General features: G+C 26.0%; 1 protein-coding gene across 2 annotated transcripts; it reads right to left on the bottom strand.

Annotated features, from left to right (window-relative positions):
* Window positions 1–11,364: 11,364 nt before the first annotated feature.
* Window positions 11,365–14,519, bottom strand: LOC107478841 (IQ domain-containing protein IQM1). 2 transcript variants are annotated; one of them, XM_052259276.1, is made up of 9 exons: window positions 14,138–14,519; window positions 13,482–14,005; window positions 13,261–13,375; window positions 13,089–13,154; window positions 12,891–12,979; window positions 12,706–12,793; window positions 12,384–12,614; window positions 12,173–12,274; window positions 11,365–12,069 (listed from the first exon to the last, which is right to left on the bottom strand). In XM_052259276.1, exons 2-9 carry the CDS (start codon window positions 13,943–13,945, stop codon window positions 11,629–11,631), a joined length of 1,596 nt encoding a protein of 531 aa, XP_052115236.1. In that variant the 5' UTR covers window positions 13,946–14,005; window positions 14,138–14,519; the 3' UTR covers window positions 11,365–11,628. The 2 variants fall into 2 exon arrangements, with proteins under 2 accessions (XP_052115236.1, XP_015954467.1); XM_016098981.3 differs by having other exon boundaries at window positions 11,365–12,066; window positions 14,138–14,512.
* Between the last annotated feature and the right edge of the window lie 3,449 nt (window positions 14,520–17,968).

The raw sequence follows: 17,968 nt of genomic DNA, 5'->3' as shown, positions 1-17,968 counted from the left end.
TTATCAGAGTATAGCCATTATCAAGGATACTATTTTCTCCTTCTGTTGCATCTATATCTTTAACAACCACAGAAAGAGTTCTCAGAGCATTAACTTTATTCGCCTGTTCTTCAGGAAGATCAACATCATTTCCATTAGAATCAATGATTTTGTCACATATTCTTAATATTATTTCTGATGCTCCTTTGCAGAAAGCTCTGACTCCTCTATTAGGAAGACTAACAAGCACTGACATCTTATTTCGAACTGAATTGGAAGGCTCAACCTTAATTATCTTATAGGTATTACGATGTGCATCAAATCACCATCTTCGAGCAAACCAAATTCCAACAATATTGATTCTGTTGCTGTTCCCAATATTGTGTTATTGTCAGTTTTATCCTTAACTACTTCAGAAGATGTATTTTGAAATATAGCCTACAAAAGGATGCTCATTACTTCCTCAGGTATCTCTGTTTTTAGCTTCTCTGCACTCTCAGTACCTTTGATCTCGGCCTCTTTTTTCCGTACTCAAATCTTGTTCACAACCATATGGTTAGTGGTCAATGTTCCTGTCTTATCTATGAAGACCAAAGTTGATCCTCTTAACTTCTTCAGGTACGAGCAGAGTATACTTTTTCTGGTGTCCAAGAGTAGCATATAGAAATCTTATATCTTAGGTAAATAAGTTGCTTTATTCTTTTGCTCTTATCTATTATGCAGCGTGTCTCTTCCATAATATTGATGAAGATATAAAACACACTATGCTTTGTATTATGACTTTGAGACTACTAAACCATACGAAAAAGAGAAAAGAGCAAATTACTATTACCTAAAATTTTTCTATAACTGAATAATAAAAATTTTATATTTTCCATCATTTTGGAGCCCAAATGTGATTCATGAAAAGGTTCTTTTCAACTTTATTGACTGTGGATAGAGGTATGCACGGATGACATAGCCTTTTTACTCTGAAGAACTACACAGTAGTGGGCTAGTTTATATTTGTACTACCCCTTCATCACTTTTAATTGCATATAAATACATAGATTTAATAAATCAATCAAAAGAGAGTTTTATAGTAATTTTCTGTTTTTCTGCATAAAAGATTTGCCACTATCCATCTTCATGATGACGTGACTGAATAATACATAGAGCTTTCTACTAGATAGATAGATAAAATTTATAAGCTATTAAAACTAGTCAATATCCTATTGTTATAGTCCCAATCAACTAGTCAAGCTCTTAATCATTTAGTAATATATACAATTTTGCTAATCTAACTACCTAACCATTTCAGAATATATGTTCCTATGTGTGTTAGTATATGACTTGTATGCATTAGCCATTTTGGACAGTAATTCCGTGATAAAAGCACAGAGAAAAGAAAACCAAGGAAGTGGTAGTGCAATCAACTCTACACTGCAATTTGCAGCATTCAATTAACAACTATATATTTGCATTAAAAATAGCACTATACCCCAACATGCTTCCTATGTTCAACCCACCAGGCTTCATAGCATCTCGAACATTTGGTTGTATAACATTTCTTTTATAAAAGAGTCATGAATAGGAACTTTTAGACTAATGTGGAGCTTTTCTTTAATCTTGCTTTATTAGGTTCTTTTACCAAACTCTGTAAAGTGATGATGTGAAGATATTTAATTAGCAAAACACTATCAATGAACAAAAATATAATGTCACATATATACTATTTAAGGTTTTTTGATATAATAATTTAGACTTAGTGCACTGAATAATTTCACTTAAACTTTATATTTATAAACTACATTTCTTTCTTGGTGATGTGAGTGCATACATCAGCCATCTATATTTTATTTATTTATTTATTATGATAGTACTTTATTATATTAAATTATCAGTACTTTATTAACTTTATTAACCATAATTTTAATATTAATTTAATTAAAAAATTGATCATGTACAAATATAATTCTCTTAGCTTGCTTTTCAATTAAACTTTCCATTGGAAAAAAATAATTAAAAGAAGAATAATGAAAATGACTATGTGACAGAATTAATAAATTGAATGAAGATGATTATTGGAGCACACTGCTAAAATTAAACATTGAAAGGGATACGAACAGGGACAGTGATACCACACAATGCACATTAATTCTTTCAATCTTATTTTATATATGCTATCGTATGTATTTCAATTTTGTTCTTAAATGCATGCAACTCATAAAAATAAGGTGCTGGATTAGTATTCAAAATAACTCTTGAAAAAAGTACCGAATTTTTTGATTTTTTTTTTTGTTATGAATCTTAATTGAAAAGTTCTACTACTACTAATTATGAGATTTTATGATAAGATTTTATATCTTAACTTTTCATGATAAGACTTTTATGTATTGTTTTTAGAATGGTTCTGAAAATCAGATCGATTCGGCTGGTCGAACCGATTCAACTGGGAACCAGCGATAAAAAACGGTCCCATCTACTGCTTATACTATGGGTATCTTACTTTGTGAAAAAATATTCTGTTAATTCTAACATTTTTTATTTTGGCAATGACCTAATTGTAAAACTAAAAGCAATTTAAAAATCTAATTGAAAAAAATATAAAGATCTAATTATAAATTTAATAAAACTATAGAGACCAATAAAATAATTAAACCTATATAAAAATGATGAGTGAAAAGAATGATAATGGCCACATTTTTGTGCAATTATTTGGATTATTTTTATCGTATACATCTATTTAAAAATTAATCAATCAAAAAATTAAATTAAAAAATAAAATATACTCAATTACAAATTGTAATTATAAAAAATTAATTAAGAGACATAACTAATATATAATAAAAACCAAATCATTAATATAAATATTTGAATAGAAAAAATAAACTTAAAACTTCATAATATGACAAATTTTGATTTTAAGTTTTCAGCTTACTTCCCTCTTATGTTATCCATTTAAAGAAAGAATCAATAATTATTAATAGATATATAATAAAAAAATTAAAAAAATCAAAATATAATGCAATTAAATGAGGTTTTACTTAATTTGTTGGTTTGGAATTCAATTACAAAAATTTAAAAATAACAAAAAAAATTTATAAACTTTAAATTAATTTCGTAGTTTCTTATTTTTTATCTTTTTACTTGGTTTCTCATTTTTATTAACCGCATTTTTGTTTATCTTTATTTTTCGGTGTATTTATATTTTTCTTTTTTTTCTTATAATTTAGATTTTTCCATTTTTTGTCTACATTGTCAAAGGCCCACAAAATTTTTTTTTGAAAAATTGTGAAAATTATAACTAGCTTCCTTTAATGTAATTCACAAAAACATATTTTAAAATGATTCTGGGTTATAATTAACTATTCCATATGTCAACTTTTTATTTGTGGATCAATCTTTGGCCACCTTTGACCACTACTACCTTGGTCACCATAAAACTTGGTCACCAGAGAACTCCTCATATATATATATATATACAAGTTTAATCATCCGTGTCATGCACGTAATAAGATTAAAATTATAATTTTAAGTTGTTATGTTAAATTTTATTTTTAATTATAATAATTTAATTAATAAAAAATAACTTGTATGCATTGTTTTTCTTTTCTTAATATAGTGTTAATTGTATTAACTATAAAATAGTTATTTAATCTACTTTTTTCAATAAATCAGGCATATATACTTAATATAACCATAAATAATCTAGTAATACTTAAATCTACCAACAAAGTTTTATATGTTGGTATATTGTGAAATAAGAAAATATCAAAATCAGCTCAAAATGAAGAACAAATTAATAGAGAATCCTAATGCAGAAAGTTTTGTAATAAACAATAAATAATTTAAACCTACTGAATAACAATTCAATGCTATCCTTTAATACCTGCAAAATATATACATGAAACAACACTATCCTTTGTATATAAAATTATATGATTACCGTAATTATAAAATTGTTTGTCAAGAGAATAAAATTATACGAATTTTAATCATAATTTTAATATTCTCAAACTATTAATGTACAATAAGAATTCATCTATTAGTTCCTAGAATTTCTAAATTTTTTTAAGTGATAGTAATAAATTTTAATAAATAAATAGATTTAGTAAGATATTTTATTATTACCTTTTTATTATAGGCTCTCAAAAACTTCTCTATATACCACATTCATCGTGCAGTAATTTTCAAGTGTATTAACCCGTGCCATGCACGTGATAAGATTAAAATTATAATTTTAAATTATTTTGTTAAGATTAATTTAAGTTATAATAATTTGATTAATAAAAATATAACATGTTATGTATTATTTCTTTTTTATTAAGCTAGTGTTAAATATATTAACTCTAAATAGTTATTAGTTGGTTTTAGTAATCTATTTTTGGTTTTAGTAATCTATTTTCTTCGATAAATCAAACATATATACTCAATGTGACCATAAATAACTTAATAATACTTAGACCCACCAAAAAATTTTTATATGTTATTTTACTATCAAATAAGAACATATCAAATTAGCTCAAAATAAATAATAAATTATTAGAGAATTCTAATGCACAAAATTCTCTAATAAACAATAAATAATTTAAACCACTAAAAGTAACTCAACACTTTCTTTGATACCTGCAAAACATATACCTGAAATAATATTATATCAATGTTAGTATACAGTTTTACAATCATCGACCATATTTACTATACATGACTCCTTCTTAAAAGTTATTCTATACATGTGTGCAGTCGGAAGATAATTATTGGACTTTATTTTATTTTTCTAAATTATTATAATTATGCATTATTTATTAAATGCTAATTGTAATATTGTAATATAATTATAATAAAGATATTTTTCTAAAATAAATTTAGAAGAGAGAATAGTACTTTCATTTTGGAAGAAAAATGAATTTATGAGAAATTGACACCTTACTTTTATTAGTTGATAATGTATTAAATATTGATTTTATATAATTATAATAAAAATATTTCTCTAAATTAGTATAATCATGCATTATTCGTTAAATGTTAATTGTAATATAATTATAATAAATATATTTTTCTAAAATAAATTTAGAAAAGAAAATAGTGATTTCATTTTAGAGGAAAAATGAATTCATGAGAAATTGACACCCCACATTAAATCAAATAATTAATATACATAATTTTAAATTGTGTGATATTTAAATATCTATTCAAATCAATTAGTTGATATAATTAATTCATCATAATGACTTGACTTTAATGAGTTAAACAAAATAATACAGAAGCATGCTACGTTGATTCTATCATTAAAAGTAAAAATTCGATTTTTATATGATAGGATAGATAATATAATAAATGGCAAGAAAGAGAAAGATAAACATTTTAGATCCTAAGTTATTTCATTTGAATGTTGCAATGTGGGTATCACATTATTTTACTTATTCTACCCTGTGGATCCTTTTGTAACTTTATTTCAGTATCAATAGAATTTCACTACCTTTGAGTACTAAATTAAAATTCAAAATGAAACTAAAAAAAAAAGTAAAGAGTATAAAATTATTGATTGAAAAACACTCTAAATAATAAAAAGTCAAATTAACTTTAATATTAAATTCATTAATACGATTTTAATTTTATATAATAGTTAGAAAATATATTAGTAAAAGCAAATGAAAAAATAGCTTTAATTAGTATTTGATAAAATATTCATTTAGAATAATTAAAAAATATAAAATTATGATATTATTAAAAATAATACATTTTTATGTTAAAAAATTATATTTAAATAAAATATCTATAAAATAGTAACATAGCTTTATAAACATTAATCATTAATCAATTATGAACTAACATAAAATTATAATATAATTTATTTATGAAAAAATAATCAATAATTAATTTATAATATAATTTGTGAAAAAATAATCAATAATTAATATTAATAAATATAAAAATCATCCAGACACTTTGATTAAAAGTATGAGTGATTAATTATTATTCATTATTAATAATATTTTGTTCATAACAAAAACTGAAAATATAATTATTCAGATTTAGATTTAGATTTTAGAAAAATAAACGTATAAGTAACAAATGATCTATTTTATCATGTATATTATAAATTAATGAATTAAACTAACTGATATAATGAATTATAATTAATTAATTGGTATAAATTATAATAAATTATATAATACTTTTAAAAAAATAAAATGAATAAGAAGAAAATAAAAAGAAATAGAAGAGATAAAAGACTACAATAAAATAAATTGAGTGTGAGAGTTTTTTTTTTTTACAAATTTTATATCACATCTGCTTCAATAATAATAAATAAAAATACATCAACTTAATATCTAAGAAAAAAAGGATGAGATAAAGTCATAATACAATTCTAAAATAAAAACTTAAATTAAATCATAATATCATTGCACAACACAAATTAAAAGTAATTTCACACTACAATATACCACACAAATAGATAAATGACTTAAGCTTAATTAGGAATTTTTTATTTATTTATGCAAACATGATAACACCATGGTTTATAAATGGTTAATGGATAACATATCATATATTACTCTAAATGATGAGCACGGGAGTTGAAGAGTGGCTAATTTTTTTTATATTGGAGGAGTGTGAGTTGTGCTTGGTTATGGTGTATACAGGTGTTAGACACAGGTATGGGACAGAGAGAAATTAGATCATCCGAGTTCTTTGTTAAAAAATTCGTTGATCACAAATCGGACCGTCCGATTAGTTTTTATTTTTTTTATTTATTTAACATGAAATCGGACCCTCCGTTAAGAGTTTTTGTTTTTTTTTTTTTTTAAAAAACTGAAAACGGACCCTCCGTTAACAATTTTTTTTTTCAAATTTTCCTTTAAAACAAAACGGACCCTCCGTTTTTAGTTTTTAGTTTTTTTTAAATCAAAACGGACTGTCCGAGTTTTATAAAAAAATTATTTTTTTGTAGATCTCCTCTAATCGGACTATCCGAGTTCCTTGCTCTAAATCGCTTGGTCCGATTTCAGCCTCCTGACACCACATGCAGGAAAAGCACACCTATTCTCCATAATGCTGTTACACCCCACCCCTTCCTCCATATTAAAAATAAAAAGCGTTGAAGAGTGTGTGCTAATTTGTGTTCATGATGGTTGCCTTCTTGTGACGGCGCCTTATAGGAAGAAAAAGAATTATTATAAAAGTTACCAAATGAAAGAGTAATTGATAAATGAATGTTATTTTCTTCTAGCATATATGGTCTTTTATAATGGTAAAACAAAAATGAAATGAATAAAATTTTGTATTTTTATATTAGAAATAGAATTTGATATTTATCCTAATAAAATTAAATAATTAATTAGTTATATTTAAATAAATAAAATAAGTTAAACAAAAATATTTGTAAGAATTAATCAAATTAATTAGTCAATACAAATAATTAGTATAATTAATTTTATTTGATTTATTGAATTCAAAAAATAAATTAAAAAATAATTGATTGAATTAATTAGTTGATATAATTAATTTATTATAATTGATTGGATTTAATGAATTAAAAAAATAAATAGGAAACCATAGGAGATAGTGATTTTTTTAACTAAATTAATATGTATTTATTGTATTTAATCAGTATAAGTAACAAATCATCTATGTTATTATATATCTTGCACGGATAATTATAAGTTATATTTTGATTTCTAATTATTTACGTACATAAATGATTAAAATATAAAACATAAATATCATAATTATTATAATTCTATGATATAATTATAATTAACATATTTTATCATAATTAAATATTGATTTGATATAATTATAATAAAAATACTTTTCCAAAATAATATAATCTACTATTATTCATCCACTAATTATTTGGCAATAAACCTTAATAAGATTTTTTACATCTCGGCTATGGGAAATAACTACTTAGATATACCAAATAATATGTAACATATTACTATCTATATAAGTTAAGGCACAAATACAGAATTTAATTAAGGTGATTGAAACTTTCACCAAACAGAATATGACCTCAATCGAATAAAAAATGGTACTCGATTTTGCATTAATTAGCTAGTCGAAGAAATAACATACTCATTCATTATTCATGTTTCATTATATTTTTTAAATAATATATAGAAAATATATATCCTGTGTATAAAAATGTGACTATTAGTAATTTTATTAATAAACTTTTTTTTAAACTATTACTAATTTCAATTTTAATAGAAAATCTGAGGAAATAATTTCGTTTGCCATAAATAATATACTAAAACTGTTAGTATATTATCTTCTATATGGTTAATTGAATTTATCAATGATTTTTCCGTGTAAATCGTTATTACCCAGTTTTTAATAACTACTTAATATACAAAATTTGAAATTGAAAATTATTATTACTAATTCAATTAACTGGTTAATTGAGTAATAATTGTCAAATTACTAAGGTGCAAAATCATTAATTTACTCAATAGATTTTCATATATTATTTATATTTCAAGTAATAATTTGAAATTATATTATTTACCCAATTAATAATATTATTATTAATAATTATTTTTTGTATTGATTTTTAAATCAATTATTAAATAATTATTTTTGTTAAAATAATTGTTTATAAATTATTTCAAATTATATTTTGTTAAGATATAATTATTTAGATTATTACTCATGAAACGGGTATAATTTCATTTTATACCAATTAATCAATTATAATTATATGACACGGGTGTAATTTTAATTTTATCCACCGATTATTGACAAATAAATTTTATTCCAATTATAAATAAAATCTGTTTTTATTGGCAAATAAATTGTCTTTAGGTCAACAATTTAATATATGTGTAGGTTATTTTTTGTCAAATATAATGAAAATACAAATAAAAAATTAAAGGATAAAAATAAACTTAATAATATCTGACACTACTTCATTTTATTAAATTATTTAAAAATAGCAAATTCACAAAAAAAATAATTGTAATATATAAATTGAGGCAATAATTTAAAATTTTATAATTATAATTTAATTAAATACTAATAGTAAAACCAAATTACCTAAACAATATTGAATCTATTCTAGTCCTTAGTCACGTATAGTATAGAATCATTCTTGTAACGACAACCAACTGAAATAACATCGTAAGTTTCAATATTTAGAATTCGTACAAAATCAAACAATCCTCTTCTTAGATAAGCTTCATCATCTGCTATCCATGCAATGCGACAAGATATAGAATTGTCACACCGAGAAACCAAACTCTTATTCCCCTCAACGACATTGCATGCATGTAAAAGAAAGCTGGTAATTTCTGAAAAAATCAAAATATGTTAAAAAATTATTCTAATAATGAACAGCTTAAACTAAGAAAATTTAAATATATTACCAATCGTTGAAATTACACATCTGAATTTGTCACGAATTTAGCAAAACTGAACTGAAACTGAGGGAATTTAATTTCATTATGTGCTCCACTTCAAAAATTTTCGGGTAGACGTAAAAAGCATGGAGGGGATGGAACTTGAACTTGCCCTATAAAGTTCCGTGGATGCCATTCCTCAATAAAAAATCGAGCTACTCCTAAGAAATCTAACTTTAATCACATTCCATTGGGTTGGTCATAATAGGTGAGTAGATCCAACCATCCTTCGGTAAAGTAGAGACTATTGCCTCTTCTTTGAACGCTTACATCCATGTAGTTGGAACCCGAATCAGTGAAAATAACTCGATGAGGTATTTCATGGATATGATGCATTGTAAATGATTGTGGCAAAAGACAATCGAACTGGAACATTAGACGATAAGAATAACTTAGAGTAACAACAAATAAAAAATTATTAAAAGAATAATATAATAGAGTGAGTATATGAAAAATATTATAAAAATTATAAATTGTACCTTAAAAGGATCAACTTCAATAAAAAACGAAGAATACATTCTTATTCTATGAAGTAGTAAAAAAAACACTAAATATAAAATTATGAATTGACTCTCAAATTTAGATTCATGTACCACAGGAAAACACTATATATAGACTTCAGTAAAACAAAAATAAATATGTAAATTACCTATTATTAAGGTAATTTTTTAATAATGCATTAAATTTTGATTTGATACAATTATAATGAAGATATGTTTCTAAATTAATATATTATATATTATTCATTAAATATTAATTACAATATAATTATATTAAAGATATTTTTTATAAAATAATTTAGAAAAATTATTTGATATACGTGAATCGGGTAACAAAGATTTTTTATTATTATTATTACTATTATTGATATTATTATTATCATTAAAATTATTAAAAGTATTTTTAATTGATAATTGATAAGTAGTTTAATAGTACATTAAATTTTGATTTGATATAATTATAATGAAGATATGTTGCTAAATTAATATAATTATATATTATTTATTTAGTATTAATTATAATATAATTACAATAAAATAATTTAGAATAGAAAAAAAAATTATTCGTTTTGGAGGGAAAACGGAAGCATGTGAGATCGACACGTCACCTTTAGTAGTTGGGAGAAAACCCAGTTTTAATATATTAAGTAGATATATAACAACTCATAAAACACAATTCCAACAATACATTAAATATGCATAATCATACAATCCTCATCCAAGTCATCAATTACAATAACTTAACTACACATATGAATTCCAAACAAATATGCAATTCAAACTTAATTTTAAGGGCATCTAGCCTAAGATTTTATACTACATTATACGGTACTTAAATGAAACTCAAACCGTACTTCTTGAAAGTCAAAACTAAGCTATTCACTTGTAAATTTCTACCAAACCTTAACTCCAAGCCTCACCCAATAGTTCCACAAGCAATTTTTAAGTTCCCAAAGTGTACCAAAACCACCAATGCTCTAATATACACAATTTCATACATATATCAACCTAGGGTTCATGAAATCTCATAAATCACAAGAATTTGAGGATTTCTTTTCTTAACCCACGAAATTAGTTGATAAAATTCACTAGTAGCTCATACTAGAGCACCCATAAACAACTAAAATCACAATATTTCTCAAAACCCATAATAAAATTTTAAATTCATCATGGACTACAAAAATAGGATATGAGACCTTGAGATTCTTACCAATTTTTTTAGATAAAATTGTAGAGAATGAGAAGAAATTTGTATGACCGCAAACGGTGCAGCAAACAGAGCACCAGAGAGAAAATTATGATGGTTTTTGTGTTTATGTGCTAGGATTTCACTCTTCTTCTCCCTTATCCTCTCATTTCAGCATTGGTGAAATAGACTAATTGTTTGCGGAAAGGAAAAAACCGAAAAAGATGGTGAATTAAAGGGAAAAAAAAAGCATATTTCAGTTTCTTATTAGACCATAGCAGTTATTATATTAAAATATACTAGAAGAAAATCAAAGACAAGAATTGTTTGTTGTAATGTTTATTGAATACTACTAATAATTGTGCTTTTCCGAACATCAAATTTTGTACTCTACTTACGTTAAAGAATTAACTAAATCGCCTTTCTAAAAATATACAAAGGGAAAGGCAAATCAGGTCAAAGTCGCCTTACAAATACAAAATCAAGAATAAAGAAATAAACAAATTAGGAAACCCAAAAAATCTAAACGGAGAGATAAAATTGAGTGTCATTAGTTGCCACTTAGGGATAGTGGCTCTCAACTTGCAGCGGGAATAGAGGTTCTTGGGCTTGGTAGGCCCATGTATGCAAGCCTAGGTGATATCCTAACTTTTGGGCTGGGCCTAGGTGACGGAATTGGGCCATATCGAGCAGACGCGGGTCTTGGTGACAAGTTAACGTGCTCCAGTGCCCTTGATTGAAGGTGTTCCGGGTAGTCACGGACACACCCAATTCTTGGTCCATTCCCAGTGGACCACTTGCAAGATAGCCTCTTAGACATGTCAAATATTGGAGCCTCAAAACTCTTATCCTTAACCTCTTTCTTAGCTTTTGCATCTCTCTTGTTGGCATTGATTGAAGTTGCTGTGCCTGGTTGAGAAATTTGAGTGGGACCTTTTGGTGGTTGTGATTCATTGGTGGCAATAAATGAATTGGTACCAATAATTGAAGGTTCATCATCATCTATAGCATATCTCTGCTAGAACCAAGCAAATCAACAATAAGTTATACTCTATCTATAATAACAACAAATTTTGATTTTAGTTTTTATTTGTAAAGATCAAAGTATATTGAACTTCTACCTTGACATTAGAGAGGTCTACATTGTGCTCTTTAAGGAAGCTTATGAATTCTTTGAAGTTCTCTTCTGTTGGGTGGTAGTGACCACTATATGGCCAAATTGCCTGCAATTATTAGATAGAGAAAAACCTTGTTAGGGAAATTGCTTTTGTTGAAATGATTTGACTATGATAACCAAAATGATATGATAAGAAAGAGTCTTAAAACTCTTACCTCAAGAACACCTTGATGAACAACTAATCTGCCTGCAGCTGTCGTTGCAGCACCGGCAAGAAAGCTTGAATGCTGAAACATACCCTTCTGCTTTTGTCCCACATACAAGGACCTTGTGGTGCTGAGAACAAATATCCATTTGCACTTTCCATCAGTATCCACAGGCCTCCCATCTTGTCTATACACCAATTTCCCATTCTCAACAATCACTTCATATTCTTCCCTTTCTTTCTACAATGGGTTGAACAATATCAGATTAGATATGAGACATGCCTCGCATATTTTAATTTGAGGGGTTGTGAAATGTGCAGTGATAACTTACTGGTCCAAGATATTTAATGCACTGGCGCTGTAAAGTGGTCCTTGGACACTTCTCAAGATTAATTTCTTTACCATCTCCAACATCCAACCTGCATATCATGGAGAATAAAGTTAATCATCCGTATCCATAGCTTCTACAGTTTTGCCAGCTTCATGATCATAAGATGTCTAAGAATAAGAACTTACCAGTAGAAGAATGGTTGAGTGCTTTGGCTTTCAAACCAAATATCATAATACAAGTGCAAATTGTGTCCGTAACGATGACGTGGGTCAATCTGAGCAGAAAAACAACAAAGATTGAACATTGTTAATATTAGATCGTGAGTTTAAAACAAAAAAATAAAATAAAAAGTTCATATGATTTCAAATGCTATATAGACTTACAGCTTCAAGCCAATGTTGAAGGGCCAATTTTTGTGCCTTATCATTCTTGGACAAACCTTTACCAACCTATAACCATAACAAGATCTCAAATAAGATAAAAAAAACAACAAACAAAACGAAATCAGATACAATAATTACAAAAAACGTTGAATCGCAATGGAAAAAAACATACCTTAGCTGCTCTTGTTCTTGCCCTTGCCCACCTTGACACAGCAGATTCTTGTTTCTCCACATCAAAGAATGAAACTGAACTCCTTTTAAGAGCAGCAAAATCCAATGCCTTCCACCTTCATCATTCAAAAACATTCAATTATTTACATGTACAAGATAGAAATTTAATCAAACACCTAGCGCACACGAACAAAAAAAGGCATGTTTTCAAGAAAAACTAACCATAGTTCCTCCACCACCACAGCACAATCTGCCAAGTTTCTTCTGGTACGGTAACTCTTATAAACCTTCTGCAGCTTAGTGGCAGCTGCATCGAGCTTGCTAACCGGCCTCGGAGAAGAGAAAACCACAGCCTCAGGGAGAGATAGAACAGGCACAGGCTTATGCTGCTTCAATTTTTCTTTTCCACACCCTGAATTCATCTTCTTCTTCATGTCTTCAACACATGAAAGGTTCCTTTCAAGGGTCACATGTTCTGGCCTAAACTCCTTCAACTTGGAAGAAGAAGAAGAACCATTTGAAACCACCACAGTGCTTGATTCTGGTTCTCTTCTCTTGAAGCTCCCTGCTCTCAAGATCACCGCACCATCCTTGGAACCAAAATTGACGTTGAATGAGAGACTAAACAGTGAATGCCTAACAATTTCTTCCCAAGCTGATAAGAGCAATGAAAGTGATAATCCCATAGAGATTCACACACTCTCTCTTCAATTTCTTTCAAGATTAGTCCCCTTTTTTTCTGTGTCCTGTTCAAATTCACCGTACAAAAACTTTCAGAATCTTCTAATTCATAGTTATTCAAATCAAAGAAATCAAAGTAGAGGAACCATACAGATATACTAGATATTATTATGAATGATATAATAATTATTATTTACCTTAACGTTCTTGTATGTTGCGTATCAAAAATGAAGAGAAGTCTTGTGAAGTTTTGAAGTCTTGAGTCAAAGAACAAAAAATTAGAGCACACAAAAAATGAATAAAAGAGTGGTAATGTTTATGTGTCCCAGTGGCTAATGTTGCTCTTATATATATGCTCCGGGGGTTACAAACATTCCACACAGCGTGAATTTCAAATACGTGTCAAAACTGGAAAATGTGATTCAGAGAAACGAAAATGGAAAATGGTGGTCTTTGAATTCCACAACGAATCTACGTACACACTTTCCTATTGGAAAAAAGGAGTTATAAGGATTTCTCTTTGGTTGGTTGGTTGGCTGGTTATATAGTTCCAAGTTTAATTATGGGATCTATTTTTCTAAAAGTCCAACCCACGATTTGGTTTGAGCGATTCAAAGACTTTGAGGTAGAGAGCTGAATAGGATACTGAGGGAATAATATTGAAGATAAAAAAGTATTAAAAAAACTTTTTGGTATCTGATCATTTGTTCGATAAAATATCTTCCACAATTTAGAAACTTCTAATCGAATTCTAATCATTCAGTAGTTAATCTAAGTAGTTTTTGTTATTGGTATAAAGAATCCCTATAAGTAGTGACATGTTTATGTGTTAGAAGTCACTTAAACCAATAACAAAGACTGTTGTTTAGACTAATTACTTGATTATTAATTTGTTAAGGATTGATTAGGAGTTTTGAATTTTAAAAAGACATTTTGTTCTTTGAACAAATGGTACGAGATCAAAAATATATGTGAATAAAAATATTTGAATCTTTTTACTTAATGTATTTTGTGTCTGAATTATTAAAATTTTTAAGAGTCTTAGATTCTGTTAAAACATTAAATTTATTTCATATTAATAATTAGTAAATAAAAAGATCACTTAGAATAGGAGTTTAATTTAACAATAAGGCCTAAGAATAAATGTCTTTTTTAGTTCTAAAAGTAAAGTATCTTTTTATAATTTAAAAATTTTTAATTAGTCTCTAATAATTTAAATAGTTGGTTTAAATGATTCTTGACATATCAACATATTATAGTTCATAAGGACCAATAGACAAGTAAAAATAGTCATCTAGATTAATTATTTTAATGATTGGAGATTGATTAAAAAATTTTAAATAGTGAAAGAACGTTTTATCTTTTAGATAAATAATTAGGACTGAAAAGAATATTTATTCTTAATTTAATAATGGGTTAATGGATTATATCTTAAAAAAATATTTTGTATTATTGATTTTTATTATATTTACGATGACACCTATAAATTTCTCCCTTATGTTTTTGTATTTCTTTTCTCTTTTGTTTTGGGACCATATGATTGAAAAAGAAATAATAAATTATTATTTTTTGTTTGGGTACGGAAGAAACAGGGGTGGGGCTGCTGGTCAAATAAGGTTACCTCATATATGAGGTATTGACGTTCCATGAAGAATCACTAATTTGTTTTAGGTCTAAGAAGCTTTTGTTAACTACAATATAAGTATATAATGTAGGATAAATGTATAACAACATGCATGTGTGAACAAGACAATATTTTACAAGTTTTAAGTCCTTTCATGTCTCATACATAAGCCACGATTGTTTTTAGACACAGTATAAAACATGATACTAAGACAGAGATAATAAGATATATTAAAAATTATTATTTGTATATTGTGTTTGGATATAATGTATAAGACACTAATGTGCTGTCTAATATTATATTTGGATATACATAAACAAGATTAAAATATTATATGAAATGACTAAAATAGGTAATTTTAAATTTTTTACATCAAATATAAACTAATTTAATAAAAAATGAGAGTACGTAGAAGTACAGACAGAATTCGAAAAAAAGTTTGAAAATGCCAAAAATTTTAATAAAAAAATATATAATAGTATTTATATTAAAATAAAAATTATAAATATATTTATTTTATTTTTAAATTTATTATTAATATATAAGAATAAGAAATGTCCCTAAAAATTTTTTTATCTCCCAAAATTTAATTCAGTATATACTTTTAACTATTTAATTAATTTAGAAAATAATTACAGTAGAATGTAATAGATTTATTTTTCGAAAGTTGTAAGACTAATTATTATTATTATTATTTTATTATAAATCAAATAATATAATATAAAGTTAAAATGGTATTGAAGTAAAAACGATAAGAAGAAAAGAATTATCCACTCCAATAAAAAATTCTACGAAAAGGAGAGAATACCTGAAAAAGAAAGAAGTAGAGAAAGAGCTGGAAGAAGAAAGTACCTCCCTGCCAACAACACAATAGAAAAAATAAGAAGGGGGTAATAGTGGAATAATAAAAAATATTTATGGAAAAAAAAACAAATTTTATAAAAAGGTCCGTGTCCACTCTTTTAAATTGTGTCCATCATTATTTTTTGTAGAAGAGTGAACACAAAAATATAAAAAATTATCTTAAAGACAATGTGTTTAGTGTTCATATTTCTGCTTCAAAACACTTTTTAAACATATGTTATCTATGTCTTTAGGTCCTGCTTCCGAAAACAAACGCTACTTTAAGTGATAAAACTACAACATGCATGCAGTTGAGTATGAAAATTTATTATCAATGGTATGGTTAAAGAGGGGGAGACATGGCCCAAACTCGCCCCCTAAATCCGTCTGTGAGTACGGATATTTCGTTGAGTTGTCATGTCTGCGTGAACACCACACTCATCGATACTTGTCGAATACGCGTGTTTGCCGTATTCAACCATATTCTAATAAAAAATAAAAAATTTTTTTGGACATACTTAGACGCACCTAAATACCATTACGTGTCAATGTGTTCAACTTTATTCTTAACATGTATTTTTGAAATGTGTTTAAAAATAATATATATTATTATTTATTAAAATAAAAATATTTTAAATATTTTATATAATTAAAAGAAGATATTAAAAATAATTAAAAAAATTATTTTATATTTTAATATCAATAAAAAATCAAAATATCATTATAATTTATTTAAAAATATTTTATATTTTATATGTATGCTATGTTCGCGTGTCTTATAAAATTTTAAAATTTATATATCTACATGTCTCGTATCGTATCATGTCTCATGTCTGTATCAGTGTACATGTATCAATTATCATAGGATAAAACTATTAAAATTTCATTTTAAAATCTTAGTAAAAAAAGTTATAAAACAATTGTTAGCAAAACCAAACTACAAAAATAGCACACAAATAAGAGTTTAGATAATAAATACTTGAAAGATATTTTTGAAAAGCCAAAGTAATTTTTTTTGCTATAAAAAGTTAAAGTGTTAACAGTCAATATATAAAAGTTACTGATAAGTTTACTTATTTATTTATTTTGACTTAGTAAAGGAATAGCTTATGAGAAAATGATTGCAAATAATTCAATGGGCTGCGTTCATATATCGTATTCAAAGCAGGTACATAAACAATAAATACAATAAATACTACATTATAAAGACATAAAAATACATTCTTAAAAAGTTGAGCAATACCTCATATCACTTTTCAATAAATGTTTAGTTGAATATCTTAATCTTTAATAAATTTTAATTATTAAATTTATTTTTAATACTTTATTTTTTTAGAAAAATTAATTTTTACATAAAATTTTGTGAAAAAAATTAAATAAATCAGTCTCTGTTATTATTTAATAAAGATATAACGGTACCTAAAAATTTTAAAAATGCTCAAATTCAATTTTTTTATATAGATAAACAATTTGATATAAGAATTAATTTGTTTAACGAAATAAAAATTTAAAAATTGATTTAATGACTAAAATTTGTTAAGAATTAAAATGTCTTACTAAA

Source organism: Arachis duranensis, chromosome 3 (genome assembly GCF_000817695.3).
Source record: "Arachis duranensis cultivar V14167 chromosome 3, aradu.V14167.gnm2.J7QH, whole genome shotgun sequence".
NCBI lineage: Eukaryota > Viridiplantae > Streptophyta > Magnoliopsida > Fabales > Fabaceae > Arachis > Arachis duranensis.
This window is presented reverse-complemented; position numbering and strand designations above follow the sequence as displayed.